This window comes from Ctenopharyngodon idella, chromosome 13 (genome assembly GCF_019924925.1).
Source record: "Ctenopharyngodon idella isolate HZGC_01 chromosome 13, HZGC01, whole genome shotgun sequence".
In the NCBI taxonomy this organism is placed as follows: Eukaryota; Metazoa; Chordata; class Actinopteri; order Cypriniformes; family Xenocyprididae; genus Ctenopharyngodon; species Ctenopharyngodon idella.
The window spans coordinates 9,223,160-9,237,635 of record NC_067232.1 but is presented as its reverse complement, the minus strand read 5'-3'; the positions used below and the strand labels follow the sequence as shown (position 1 = coordinate 9,237,635).

Below are 14,476 nucleotides of genomic sequence, written 5' to 3'. Positions count from 1 at the left end.
CTTATTTTGAAGGTGTATCTGAAGCAGATTTTGAAAGGGAAATCACTATCGGATTCACAAAGCGTTTCAGTGGGAGCCTTCCAACCTACAATGTTGGACACGGCGTCGTGAGTAATAAAGTAATGTCCTGCGAAAGTGAAAGGACAGCGTTGTCCATTATCTAAACGAATGATCGGTAAATGCTTACTGTGGCTATTATTAGCCCCCCGTATATGTCGTTTAACTTGACAGAAGGTCGTTTTGCCACAAGGTTTGCTTACATTTCAAATAATTAGCTTAGCCAGCCAGCCGCGGGCGTGGGTTAGCTTGAATGTAGTCATGTGTGAGTGATGTGGTGGCTTGTACAATGTCTAGATCACGTGAATGACTGTAACGGTTGTTTTAGCAAGTGAACCGACAGATTACGCTCATTCATATCAGTTTGTGCCATGTACAGTAGTATGGGCGAGTCAACACTTCATTTGAGGAAGTAGCTAGCATGTATAGCCAGGTCAGGGAATAGAGAGGCTGTGTTTTAAAAAGATACTGACTTGCCTTCCTAGACACCATTATAGGCGCATTCGAACAAAAAGCTGCACTTATGCACTTGCTGTCTAGGTAGGCATCTCGCTAGGTGTTGAAACGCAGTCAGACTCCAATGGTTACTGACAGCCTTATGATTGACACTCGTTTCCCTAAAATAGCTTTGGGGGTTATGCAGCTCTCACTGTCACTAATCATGTCGGACGTGGCCATAAGAATGAATTTGTATATATTTGTATTGCACATTTGCATTTGGAAACATTACTTCCGTGTGTGGGGGCTGTGGGTGAGTCTAATGGACTTTGAAAACCTGTTATCTCGGTTTGCTGTGCAGTTCTCCAGAGATTATTTGTGTGTGTATATGGGCTCAGAGGTTCTGCAGCACAGGCTGATCTGCTTACATGTTTGCAATCAGGGCCCTAGCTTGTGTTATAAGCTGATCATTTGTCACCTAAATTGTGTGTTTATTCTAAGGATCAGCTCAGCTTTCCCTTACAAACTTGTCTCTCCGCAGGTGAGCGCTGGCTGAAGGACAATGGCACATGTTGGGGCAGTAGTTGCAGCAATGGCCGGTGTGATGGCCATTCTGCTTCATTCTTCCATACACAAGATTGAGGAAGGACATTTAGCTGTGTATTACAGGTGAGTTTAAGGAAGTTGCCTTGAAAATATCCAGGGTTTTATGCTGCTTATGTTAATAATTCATAAAATACCTGTAATTTAGATGTAGGCTGGGGAAAAGGCTTGGTCAGTTAACTTTGTGTTTCAATCATTGAAAATGAAAACTCTCATCATTGCTTAGAGCTTACCTTCATGTTGTTCCAAACCTGTGCAACTTTTATTTTCTGTTCACCATAAAAGAAAATATTTTGAGAAATGCCTTTTTGTCGTCGATACAATGGAAATCAATGGTCACCGAAACGTTTTGGTTGCCAGCATTCTTCAAAATATCTTCTTTCGTGCTCCACATAAAAATTAATGCCAAACAGGTTTTAAATGACATGAGAATGTAATGATGTATCTTCACAGCTAATGGTAGCAGTAATATGTCTATGCAAATTGAATTGGTGCTATATGTGTCATTCATTATCACAGTTCATGTGTCTTACCATTTATTTTTCAGAGGAGGAGCTTTGTTGACAACTCCTAATGGCCCGGGTTATCATATAATGCTGCCTTTCATCACTTCATACAGATCAGTGCAGGTACAAATGTGTTTTTTTTTGTGTGTGTGTGTGTTTTTTAAACAATTGGCCTAATAATAAATTAATTATTGCTCTTATTACAGCTGTAAATGTTATTGATTATTTATCATGATAATTTTATCTGACTTGTAACAAGAGTGGGTTTTTGAGGTTCTTAAATGTTTTGTTGAAGATGCTGATTTTTTTTTTTTTCTCTCTCATGTTTATAGACGACTTTGCAAACTGATGAAATAAAAAACGTGCCTTGCGGAACCAGGTAAACCTTCCTGTTGTTGTATGTCCTAAAAACCTACTTAAAATATATACTAAATAACCATCATTACTTTGTGCGGTATATTTTCTGGGGCTCTTGAATGAAAATTCTGTCTTCCACAGTGGGGGTGTCATGATCTATTTTGACAGAATTGAAGTGGTCAACATGCTGGTTCCATCAGCAGGTAAGAGTCTTACAGTGATGGTTCACCTAAAAATGAAAAGTTTTCTCTTTTTGAAACCTGTATAACTTTCTTCTGTGGAAGACAGAAAAAAAGCTCTTTTTCTCCACAGTGGTTGACATAGTGAAGAACTACACTGCAGACTATGACAAGACGCTAATCTTCAACAAAATTCACCATGAGTTAAACCAGTTCTGCAGTGTGCACACACTACAGGAAGTCTACATAGAGCTGTTCGGTGAGTCACTTATATGTCAAACAATTTATTCTGCCAAGTATACTGTGAACTTTCAGTTGTTTATGTGAGCACTGAAGTTTCTGCTGTGTCATTTGTTTCATCTTTGGTGCCCTCTCACTAGAAGAACGTTTGTCATAGACTCGCATTTGTGGTGTTTTTGTTTGACAGACATAATTGATGAGAACTTAAAGACTGCGCTGCAGAAGGACTTGAATGCTATGGCTCCTGGTCTCACTATTCAGGTATGGTTTTTACTCTGTTTTTTTTTTTTTGTTTTTTTTTACTCTGGGATTTCAGTTTTCAGCAGAATTACATGCCCACATGATATATTGCAGGCTGTGCGAGTCACCAAACCTAAAATTCCCGAGGCAATCAGAAGAAACTATGAGCTAATGTGAGTAAATATTTAATTTTTATTTATTTTTATAGCAGCCATTAATTCAGTCTTCAGTGTCACATGATCCTTCAGAAATCATTCTAATAATCTGATTTGGTGCTCAAGAAACATTTATTATTATCAATGTTGAAAACATTGTTGCTTCATGTTTTTGTGGAAACTGTGATACATTTTGTTTAGTATTCTTTGATGAATAGAAAGTTTAAAAGAACAGCAGGAAACTTTTGTTACATTTTAAATCAATTTAATGCATCCTTGCTGAATAAAAGTAGTTTCTTTCAAAAAAAATTTACTGAGCCCAACCTTTTGATTGGTAGTGTACTGAACATCTTCAGACATCTTGATTTACTGTCCATGGATGCATGTATCTATTGTTTTAATCAAATTCTCATCATTGCTTAGAGCTTACCTTCATGTTGTTCCAAACCTGCGCAACTTTTATTTTCTGTTCACCATAAAAGAAAATATTTTGAGAAATGCCTTTTTGTCGTCGATACAATGGAAATCAATGGTCACCGAAACGTTTTGGTTGCCAACATTCTTCAAAATATCTTCTTTCGTGCTCCACATTAAAAATTAATGCCAAACAGGTTTAAAATGACATGTATCTATTGTTTTAATCAAATTTTCCCTCTCTTTTATGATCTGCAGGGAAGCAGAGAAGACAAGGCTGCTTATCACCGCTCAGACGCAGAAAGTTGTGGAGAAAGAGGCTGAAACTGAGAGAAAGAAAGCTATCATAGGTGAGTCCAAACTTCCAAAAATAATGCTGATCATGTTCAGGGTTCTATTCTCATTCATCTTGTGTGTTGCTCTCATTACAGAGGCTCAGAAAATGGCTCAAGTGGCAGAGATTCACTTCCAACAAAAAGTGATGGAGAAGGAAACAGAGAAAAAGATTTCAGAAATTGAAGGTCTGTTTTATCTACAGAGAATTTTTACAGCACATGTCACACAGAGTGTGTTGCTCATCAGACATTCATTTGTTTGTAACAGATTCTGCTTTCCTGGCAAGAGAGAAGGCAAGAGCAGATGCAGAATATTATACTGCTGCAAAATTTGCTGAAGCCAACAGGGTAAAAAAAAAATCCTTATTTATTTATTTATATATATATATATATATCCATTTATATAACCATTTAATTTATTTAAAAAAAAAATGAAATTGGTGAAAGGCTCAATGCCCTTTGCACGTGAACATTCTAATTTATTGCCATAACAATTATTTTGAGAAATCCTTGGAAGAGCTGGTTTTTAGTTTTTAAGTTTTAAAATGTTATTAGGTGTATTTACACAATGTTTAATCGGTAAATCATGGACTGGTTTTACAGTAAGTTTGTTACTTTTAGTGAGTAAACGATCAATCTAATCTGTTAATTACATAGAGTAAACAAAAAACACATAATAAAGTAGATTTTGTGTGAAGGAATTCCACACTTTTTCCACTTACACAAAGCTCAAATATCCTTCAACCTAGCTATATTAAGAAAGCAACTGTAAGAGGCTGTAGCTGATGTCATGGTGGTGCTAGTGTCCACTCTGAACACATGGAGGCACATTCACACATTCCTTCAGTAGAGTTGATTCCACACAGGAAGTGCTCAGATCATTTATCAGACCACTGTCTCCCTCCTCCACAGCTGAAGCTTACACCAGAGTACCTGGAACTGATGAAATATCAGGCCATAGCTGCAAACAGCAAGATCTACTTCGGTCAGGAAATCCCAAACATGTTTGTAGACAACAGTGCCTCCCGTCCAGCCGCGGGCCAGGGTGCGGCAGATTTGGCGGAGCAGCTGGAGTCCTTGACTTTGAAAGAGAGTCTTAAGAAAGCGTCCAAGCCCAAAGCCACAGAAGGCCACTGAGGGGCCTGAGAGCTGTCCACCCCCTCTTCCTCAGCTGTTTCTCTTTTTCTCTCTCTCTCTCTCTCTTTGTGGGGCATGGGTGCTTGTGAGGCATGCTGACATGGATGCTTTTCACTCTTCTACTGCAGTGGGGTTGGGTGCTTGGCTAGCTGTGCTGTGAGTCAGTTAGCTGAAGAGACTGACACACAGAGCCTGTGGTTTTCCAGCAGTCACTTGTGGACTAAAAAAAAATGGAACTGTGCTACTGAATATTTCCAGGTTGAATTGTTGTGATTCAAATATAAAAAAAATCCCTCAATCTCCCCAACTCACATTAGCATGCTTTCCCCCCTTTTTTTTTTTTTTTTTTTTTTTTTTTGCTCTCAACTTTTGATTCTCTTTTACAAATCCATGCTAATTATTTGTTAGATGCAGATGCATCTATGTGAAGTATGTTAACATTTTGAGGTTTACCTTTGTGTTGTCTTTAACATAACTGGAATTATAAGGCATCACACTAATTGAGATCAAAGGCAATGGCTTTATTAGCTACAATATGATGAGACTCACTTTGTAGCCAACATTTGTCATCTCCCTTTCTTTTATATATTGTTGAAGGGATACTTAACCCTAAAATTTATATTGTCATAATTTGTTCACCTTCACATCATTCCAAACATGTAAGACCATCTTTCTTCTGTGGAACAAGGATACAGTATTAAAAAAAAAAAAAAAAAACTGTCGATATAATGAAAGTTATTGGGGTCCAATATTGTACTTTGCTTGGACCCCATTGACTTTCATTGTATGGACAAAAAACGTTTTAAAACATTCTTTAGAATATCTCATTTGTGTTCCACAGAAGAAATAAAGTCTAACAGGTTTGGAACGACGTGGGGATGAGCAAATTATGTCAGAATATTCATTTTTAGGTGATCTACCCCTTTAGAAAAGTCCTCATTTCCATCATCATTAACTTCATTATAGTTCAAATCTTAATTTAGTTCAGCCACAACTGCAGAGATCTTTTACGTGTGTATGTAAGATTGATCTTGTTTTAAAATGATCCCTGCTTGATTTTTGTTGATCTTTATGAAGACTTTTTCTACGACATTGACACCTGAATACTTGGTGTGAATTTAATTTCATGTAATGTAAGAAATAGTGGGTTTGGTATAGTATTGTGTAGCTTGTTAGTTTGTGGGTGCTCTGTAAATGATGTTGAATTGTTGGAAAGGGTGGCACTGAGCATGGGTTTCATAAAGTTTCATAAGATGTTAATGTTTTGTTCCGGGGCTCCAGCCTTTGAAAAGCTATGAGATGGACAGCTGTTGGATAATATATAGTCAGTTCCTTTATGACTGAAAATGCCTTTATGCCTTTAGTTGAGCTTGTTTGTTTTGTCATTACTGGAAGGAGTTTATTTCAAAGGGAATTCGGTTACAAAAAGGGCTGCTGTATTATTAGGCACTATCAAGAAATTTAGCATTATGATGGATGAATCAGACATTCTAACAACATATTAATGCATGTTGGGAGCCAGATGATGATTTTCACTTGAGTTGACCTGAAGCCTCAAAAGCTTAATTAGAATTTCACCACTAGGGGAAGCCAGTGATCTTCAGGAATCAAAAGACTGGAAAACAAAGAGTTAAATGACTCAAAAATGTGGCCAAGCTTCTCTTAAAAGGTTAAGTTGCTTTCATACGCCAATATTAACAATGCATTAAATCAAACCATCTAAACTAAGTTTTGAATAGTGTCAACTAGTACTATCTCTCAGGAAAAGAGACCTGTGTGTTAACTTGAATGACCTGCTTTTTTTTTTTTGGTATCTTACATTTTAACCTCTGACCAATTCACAGACATCTGAGTCAAATGTAAGGTCATGTTGTCTGTGTGAATCTGTCACACAGCACATAGTTTTTACATCCTCTTCATACTTATCGATTAAAGAGACAAGCATTCAATATAGTTAGTCTGAATGTTCCTTCTACAAATAGCGACTTCTCCCATTTTCCTCTTAAATTGACTTCATTCAGTGTTTTCCTTCAAGGTTTAAGATTAATTGCCTCAAAAGATTTTTTTATCCATATGATCCCTGTGATTCTTATGGTTGATTAAACGAGAGAGGACAGAACTTGACTGCCCTGGAATAAACCCACTCTGTGAATGTCACTTTTTTATGTCATCATAATTTAAGCTCCTAATTTTAAAACATTTATATGCAAAATTTATAAAATTTTGACAAATGTTCAATTCTGTGAAATAAAACCTATTTTGATACCATGAAATGACTGGGTTTTTTTGGAATTGCGGTTGTTCATAATATTTTTGCCTTGCACATTAAGGAAGCGTACGTCATGTCCTATAAAGGAAGTGTTTCACAACAAGGGTTAATGTCATAGATTGTGTCATGAATTAAGTGCGTTAAATATGAGCTTTTTTTTTTTTTCCTGGAGAAATAAAGAACTAGATCTCGTGTTAGAACTTAACTGTGAAATGTAAAACGTAAGTGGATGCAAAACTTGCCACCATGACGTCAGGGTGTTGCTAGAGTGGTTGGTAAAGTTCAAGGTGGTTGTTTACTAGTCTAAGTGAAAAGATCTCACTCTTTTTTCACCCATTTCTACAGCAGTGAGTTACAAGTTGAAGTTTGATATGGTATTTGATATTTAGAGTTAGGTGTGTAACCTAAAACAACATTGTTGGCATTTAAAACAAAAGTCACTCTTGTCTTCAATCTTACAACAACTTTTTCATGTTTTGGGAATAATCTGATGCATACAGTTATCCAAAAATAACTCAACCACTTGATGAATAATCACAGCAGGCAGTTATGACCTATATATTAATGTTTGCTTTGCAAATAAACCCAGAATGTCTCAGTCAGTGGTATTTGTCCAAGTACAGGAAATGTCATGAAGTGTCATCTCCAAGTAACAAATGAGCCTGCTTCAACTTTTTTGATGCAGGACTCACACTTACTAACAGGGCATGAGTGGAAGAAAGACAAATGAAGGAAATAGTCACTCAAGGAAGTGGGCAAAAAGGTCCATGTCTCCAGCTGACCTTAAAGAGAGAACAGAAGCTTGAGCTCCCCCAGGGCCTCCTGAGTAAATATCAACCATTTAGATCTGGTCACCAGACTGAGTCAATCCCCAGACGCAGAGAATATTTCCTGTTCCTGAATAAAGGTGAAATTAAAATTCTTTTTAGTATTTTGACTTTTAGATTGGATAAAAAGGAATGTTGTTCTTTCAATTAAAGTGTTTAGAAGATGAATTTAGAAGATGAATCTGTATAAAATGTGCTTGTTAAAAATGCACTGTGTTCAGGATGCACCACATATTTCCTTCCTGCACTACTCACCAATGATATAAAGGAAGTGACTCCACCAAGACTAATATGGAGGTGAAGAGAACAAGGCGTCCGAAATCGCATACTCTCTTGTGTAAGTACTTATTTTGAATAAGTAATTACTTCACGACTGCTAAAAAAAAGTATGTTCTTTATAGTATGAATGTGTGTAGTATCACGTTGCCCTTGTCACATGTACCCTACACCGTCAGTTGCCACAAATCCTCTCCTGTGACCTCATGGGATAGTAAAGATGGGTACTTTTTGTCTACTCTTTTATGTGTACTGTGAATTCGGACATACTTCTTTTGTTCCGCCTACTTTAAGTATGCTATTTTGGATGCAGCCCAATAGTCTTTTTTATGTTGTGGTTGTCAAGCAAACATTAGTGTAGATTTCATTATTAATCCTTAAGTCTTATTTGATTTAAATATTGTTTACTCATGGAAATAGAATTTTTATTAACTGAACAGAACTGACTCTGAAGTCATGTTAAAACAAGTTCACCAGAGAGCAAGATTTTAATGACTCCCAAATGACTTATACAGGATACATCATTTGCACAGTTTTACTCAGCACAGGGATGGTGGCCAACTTTTCTTTCCGTAGTTCATTGAAATGGAATGAAAATAAGCCACATGTGCACTGTTAGACCATGAAATGTCCACAAATGTTTTTAAATCTTTTTTTTTTTTTTAAGAAAAACTAGGCCATCATCCTAGCAGGACACGTGCTAGTAGAACTGTTTTTTTTTTCTTTCTTTCTTTTTTCTGGTTCTGTAGAACTGATGGCAAATCTGTGAACTGCCTACACAATCATAGCAGGAAGGGCCGTGCCCAGGTTTTGTAGTTGGCTGGAGGGACTCTAGCGTAAGAGACAGCCTGTTCCCATGACAACCATGATGAAATTTATGAATTACTGGCAGCAGCCTGAACAATTGTGTTCTGTGTTCAGTCTGGTTCATCGCCCTGCTCCATCCCCTGAAGTGTCTCGCTGCCGGAATTTACCAGGGAGTCATGGGGCAGCTTCTGTAAGGACATGATAGATGATAAGCCTGGCTTCTCTCAACCAGCTCTGATTAGCACAATAATGCAGGCCAATCTAAGGGGATTTCTACATGTCCAAATCTGATTTTGTGACACATGACACCACACTGTGGTTTTAACAGAATAGATATAGCAAATACTGGTTATGAAAAAAGAATTTTGCATTATACACACACTACCGTTCAAAAGTTTGGGGTCATGACATGAAAAAACAATTTCCTCATTTTCCTTCTGACTTATAAGAACATTAAAACAATTTACAAGTTTCAGAGCTTAAAACATCATCTTCATTATAAACAAAGCATGAAATCAAAATGGAGAATTATTATTTTTATTTTTTTTATGGAATATATGTTTTTATGAAGAAAAAAAAAAAAAAAAATTGGGCAAGTCTTGATTTTGTCCATCGGGAATTGATTTGATTTTGTATCATTGTTTGCTATTGCCGTGATCTCATGTGAGTAACAGGTTGTCCCGCCCTCACGCCAGGAAACATCATCAGAGAAGAGAAGAGATGTCATTGCAAGAGTTATCTTGATCAAAGATTTTGAGGGCATGCACATAATTTTTTTTAAAATAGTGATGTGCACGGATAAATCATTTATAATAAATAGTGCAATATTCCATTAAAAAATGTGAATTTTTGATTTTTTTAAAAGCACCCCAGGCTTTATTGTAAAGACATCTCAAATACATTGAGTAAAAGTTGAAGGCCTAGGATCCATCATAAGAAAAGCAAACAATTCGAGTAATATGAATCAGAAGTGTTTCAGAAAATAGCTGATATTAGAATGATTTCTGAAAGATCATGCGACACTGAAGACTGGAGTTATGACTAAGCTTTCACAGCCATAACAGGAATAAATTTAAAAAATACTGAAATGGAAAATTTCACAATATTACAGTTTCACAGTATTTCTGCTCAAATAAATCAGCCTTGGTGAGCATAAGAGACTTCTTTAGAAAACATGTCCCCAAACTGTATTGTGTGTGTGTGTGTGATTTATGAGGACACAAATTTGACACAAACTGTTATTACGACATAAACATGAAATATGACATTTCATGAGTCATATTTAAAATAGCTTTAAAAACATACTAAACAATGTTTTATTAAAAATGTAAAAATGCAGAATGTTTTGTGTGATGGGTAGGTTTAGGGGTAGGGGTAGTGTAGGGGGATAGAGTGTACAGTCTGTACAGTATAAAAACCATTACGCCTATGGAATGTCCTCACTTTGATAGCAAAACAAACCTGTGTGTGTATGTGTACTTTTTTTTGTCTATGCTTGTGAGAACCAAATGTCCACTTAAATTGTGAAATATTTTCACAATTCACTAGTGAGGACATTGACAGGTCCACACTAGTTTTACAGTTTTTTACGATTGCTTAAGCACAATTTTGAAAACAGGGCCCGGTTTGTCAAAACACTAAACACAATTAACACAACCCTACACCAAAGTAGCACAACACTTCAGATCATTTGCAAAATGGAACACTTTTGTCAAAACTATACACAACTTTATAAAAACAATATTTTGTTACCATACGAAACACACACATTTCATATGACTTTAATATTTTTGAACCAGTTACACACTGCTGTTGCTGACCTAAAACACTTTTAGCAAGTCTAATTCTCTACTGTACTGTAAATGAAGTACACAGAGAAAGTGCAACTATACAATTGTTCACCAAACACTACACAAGACCAATGCTGCAGACTGAGGAAAATATAATTGATTTCTCTCCATATACCCAAATCAGTCAACATGGAGAATCACAACAAAACATGTCCCAGTTGTCATGCTACTACAGTAGTGTGCATAACACTGTTAGCTCAGCAAACAACAGACAAACGTAAAATACTGTATCCAGTACAGTTTACAATTACAGTAAATAACAACAACAAATACATAAAAATAATCTGAAAAAACTGACAATATTGTACAGAAAATACTACAGTAAACATACTATACATTATCTATTCACCTAGCTGGATCTGGCCATAGCACTTAATCCACATCACAGGCGAAGTCCTCTCTTACAAGACAGCGAGGGAAGAATCTTCTTGAAAGGTGAATCCATCCTTGCACAGATCCTGCATCAGTTCGGTCAGGCCTTCTCCATGGCTTGAATGAGGCACATCCTGACACAGGCCTGGAGATTGTAAACCTTCCCTGCCAAAAAAAAAAAACAATAAAAAAAAAAAAAAAAACCTCCTCAATGGGTTTATGAAAGGGACAGTATAATGGGATGTATTGGAGTGAAAACTGTGGATGCTAATGAAACCAGTTTTGGACCAGAGCAGATAGGTGGAAATACATCCCATATGACAATGTATCTCATCTGCTCTGCATCCATATGGTCTTCTGCTGTGACGATTTTGTGCATTCTGTCTAAAATGTGAATATGTGGCTGTGTTGTAAGAGCCTAAGTTGGCATGCTGGTGGAGGACCCCATTCTGCATAATTGCAACATATATTGTGATGTTAACACCAGGTTGGCCCGGGACATTCAAAATGATTCCAAATGATGTTTTTCTCCTTTTCCCTCTTATTGCAACATTGCCTTCCATTTAGTTGAAGACACATAAACTCACCTTTTGCCTTTTTATGCACCTGATTGTTGAGTTTACAGTTAAGCACCTGAGTGTCTTCACACCTGACAGCTGTGTTTGATCAATTGGTTTATATGTGTGGTATTTTGGAAAGCAGTGTCTTGAAATGGCAAAGAAGTGACATAATGTTAGATTTCTGTGTCTAATGTAGAGAAGTGTGTTTAGTGTTTTGCAAATCACTGTGTGTACTAAGATAGCAAAACAAACCTGCGTGTGTGTGTGTTTGAGGGCAATATTCGAAATCCTTGTCCTTGTGGTGACATTTTGTTCCCAGTGAGGAAAACAGCTTATAATTCATAAGTGATGTTTTTTAATAATGTAAAAATACAGAAAGTTTTCTGTTTAGGATTAGGGGATAGAATATACAGTCTATGGAATGTCCCCATAAAACATGAAAACCCAACGTGTGTGTGTGTGTGTGTGTGTGTGTGTGTTTTAACTTGCATGTAGTGTTTTGGTGAGTGTTAATGTGCAATATGTGTGTGGTTCTCTTATCTTGAAAAGGGAAGAACAGTTATCTTGCTGCTTGCACATCCACTTACTCATACTGACTCAGTGCAGGTCTGTTTTGTAAGATTTGAAAGCAATGCTTTGAGGTCTCATTTTACCCCTGGGTGTGTCACAGGGTTAACATCTCTCCCTGATAACACCTGTCTGAAATCGGAGTTTATCGCTCACTCTGTTTTTTACTCTAAGATTGTTCCCATACTTGTCATCAGTTAACTCCTGAACTGGTTAATTTCAAGATTGGCACAATTTTAAAGGTTTTTAAGTTTAATGAAACTTGAATTAAGCATTTCCAATCCTGGAACTGTCATGACTAGAACAGTAATCAGTAAAGTATTTGTCTTTATGTATTGGCCAGGATGTATCTCATTTAGACTAATAGATCTTCACTGATGGATCATGTCTCTGATGACAGCAGACAGCTTGTTTGCAGATTACACAGGCAAAAAGTTCAACAGAGCACACAGATTCTGTTATGTGAACATCTGCAGTTATATACAGCAGGGACGTAAAGGAAACATCCATGCAAATCAATCCCAAACTATGTTTGTGGATCTCTTTCCCATCTTCAGTCATCCTATGAGAAAAGAAGTGAATGTAGGGTGGAAAACACAATAAACATGCCAATTACCTGGTATAAAAAGACATTTTTATTTACAGAACGTTTTAAATGTTTTTCAGTCGGTTTGATTACCATGTGGTTTTCATTGCATTTCAAACTCCTCCCTCATTAATCTTCCAAGAGTCATTTAAACAACATAAAAGAAAGAAACCCTTCAGACAGTCATGTTAGTCTGAATAGAAACAGATGCACTGGGATAGTAATCAAGGCTATCCCTTACGTCTGAACTCTGTCACTGGAACTGTACCATCAGATTTTTATGAATTTGCTGTGCAGCGTCACGCCTTGAGTTTTGTTTGTTTTCACTGTGTGCAAAACAAAACAACACTATTGTCATGTCGTTTTACACTTCTTTACTTGACCTGATGATCTCAACCTTCCAAATGTTGATAAATTGTCATAATGAATGCTTGGGTTGAATGTCTCGGCAGTTCAACCACAGGGGTGAAGACTTTCAGTTTGAGAATTACAGGAACTTTTAGTGGTAGGATTACAGGCCTACCATTATCTTTTTATTTTTTAAAGTAAAAAAGGAGGTAAAAGTTGAAATGAATTTTTGTGGTAATCAGCATTATGCCACAATTGCTGTCGATTGAGCCCAACGTGTACCGAACCCGGAACCCACTGCCAAACCTGACATAGATTCTAAAACTAGTTGTGAAAAAACTGAAGTGTAAGCACTAAACATGCTCACCTGAAGCTGACCGTAGTGGAAAAGTAAGCCCTTTAATTTGAACAATCCTGGAAAAGCCCTCTGAAGGGGAGTATCTGCAGTACTTTAGTTTACTTTTCCTCTATTGGATTTGACTCTTTTATACTCTGTCCTTTTGTAAATGGTCTTAAAAATGAGACATAGACTATAGAGAGTATCACACTCATTCTCTCTTTATGGGAACAACTCCCGTTCCAGACGTTCTCACAGTGTGCCTCATATGCAGTTTGTATGCTGAGGGGTTCAGGCATGCTTTTGACTGTAATTCAGTGTGACTCAGAGAGCTTTAATGCTGCTTTACCACCCAAAGATCCATCCCCCAAATTCCACCGGACTCTCTCTGAGAGCTCAGCTTGAGTCACCAGGGAGCTCTGAGAACTTTATGGCTCAGAGTATCAGCTTCTTTTATTTATTTCCATATGAAACATATCTTTTTCAGGATACATCCAGCAATATTCACTCAATTATAAGAAATTATTTGTAATTTATAATAATCTCTTACATATAGAAAGAGAAAGCTTTTTTCCACTCTCAACTTTGCTGCAGAACTGTTTACATTTGGTCTGAAGTTTCCACATGGGGTTGATGTTAGTATAAACACATGCCTCATGAGAGAGACACAAAGTGATTGCAAATACTGTTCTAAAAAGTCTTTGTGAACTCCTTGAGCCAAAAAGAGCAGAGAGAGGATGAGCGGCTGCAACCAAATCTGCATTTTTGAAGGAAACCCTTAAATTACAGGTCTCCCGTCTGATGACTTTATGATAAAGAATAGCCTGTGGTGAAAAGAGGGAGCTGTTGATGGCCCCCCAGGAAAAGAGAGAATGTGATGTGTTGATACTTTTGCATACACTGGATAGACTCATGCAGGAAGATGATCAACAACTGTTTATACCTGAATGGACAAATGTGGCATGCTGACGAGCCTTCTTCAATCGACTTTTCACAGCCTATAATGCCACTTCACA

General features: G+C 37.0%; 1 protein-coding gene and 1 long non-coding RNA gene across 7 annotated transcripts; one reads left to right on the top strand and one right to left on the bottom strand.

The window, feature by feature from the left end:
• Nucleotides 1-6,934, top strand: erlin1 (ER lipid raft associated 1). 6 transcript variants are annotated; one of them, XM_051915948.1, is made up of 12 exons: nt 1-119; nt 1,037-1,164; nt 1,646-1,727; nt 1,937-1,983; nt 2,103-2,164; nt 2,250-2,399; nt 2,568-2,641; nt 2,735-2,793; nt 3,448-3,539; nt 3,621-3,710; nt 3,793-3,872; nt 4,437-6,934. In XM_051915948.1, exons 2-12 carry the CDS (start codon nt 1,058-1,060, stop codon nt 4,659-4,661), a joined length of 1,068 nt encoding a protein of 355 aa, XP_051771908.1. In that variant the 5' UTR covers nt 1-119; nt 1,037-1,057; the 3' UTR covers nt 4,662-6,934. The 6 variants fall into 6 exon arrangements, with proteins under 6 accessions (XP_051771908.1, XP_051771910.1, XP_051771907.1 ...); XM_051915950.1 differs by having other exon boundaries at nt 4-107; XM_051915947.1 differs by having other exon boundaries at nt 31-175.
• LOC127524462 (uncharacterized) lies at nt 4,989-11,030 on the bottom strand. The gene is made up of 2 exons (XR_007933056.1): nt 8,013-11,030; nt 4,989-7,827 (listed from the first exon to the last, which is right to left on the bottom strand). It is a non-coding gene; the product is annotated as an uncharacterized LOC127524462 (long non-coding RNA).
• Between the last annotated feature and the right edge of the window lie 3,446 nt (nt 11,031-14,476).

What these genes read in the sequence shown, in the direction of transcription:
- erlin1 (XM_051915948.1), top strand. Translation starts at nt 1,058, where the DNA reads ATGGCACATGTTGGGGCAGTAGTTGCAGCAATGGCCGGTGTGATGGCC. An exon ending in CTTCATACAGATCAGTGCAG is followed by an intron (nt 1,728 to 1,936) that starts GTACAAATGTGT and finishes TCATGTTTATAG; the next exon opens with ACGACTTTGCAAACTGATGA. An exon ending in AACGTGCCTTGCGGAACCAG is followed by an intron (nt 1,984 to 2,102) that starts GTAAACCTTCCT and finishes TGTCTTCCACAG; the next exon opens with TGGGGGTGTCATGATCTATT.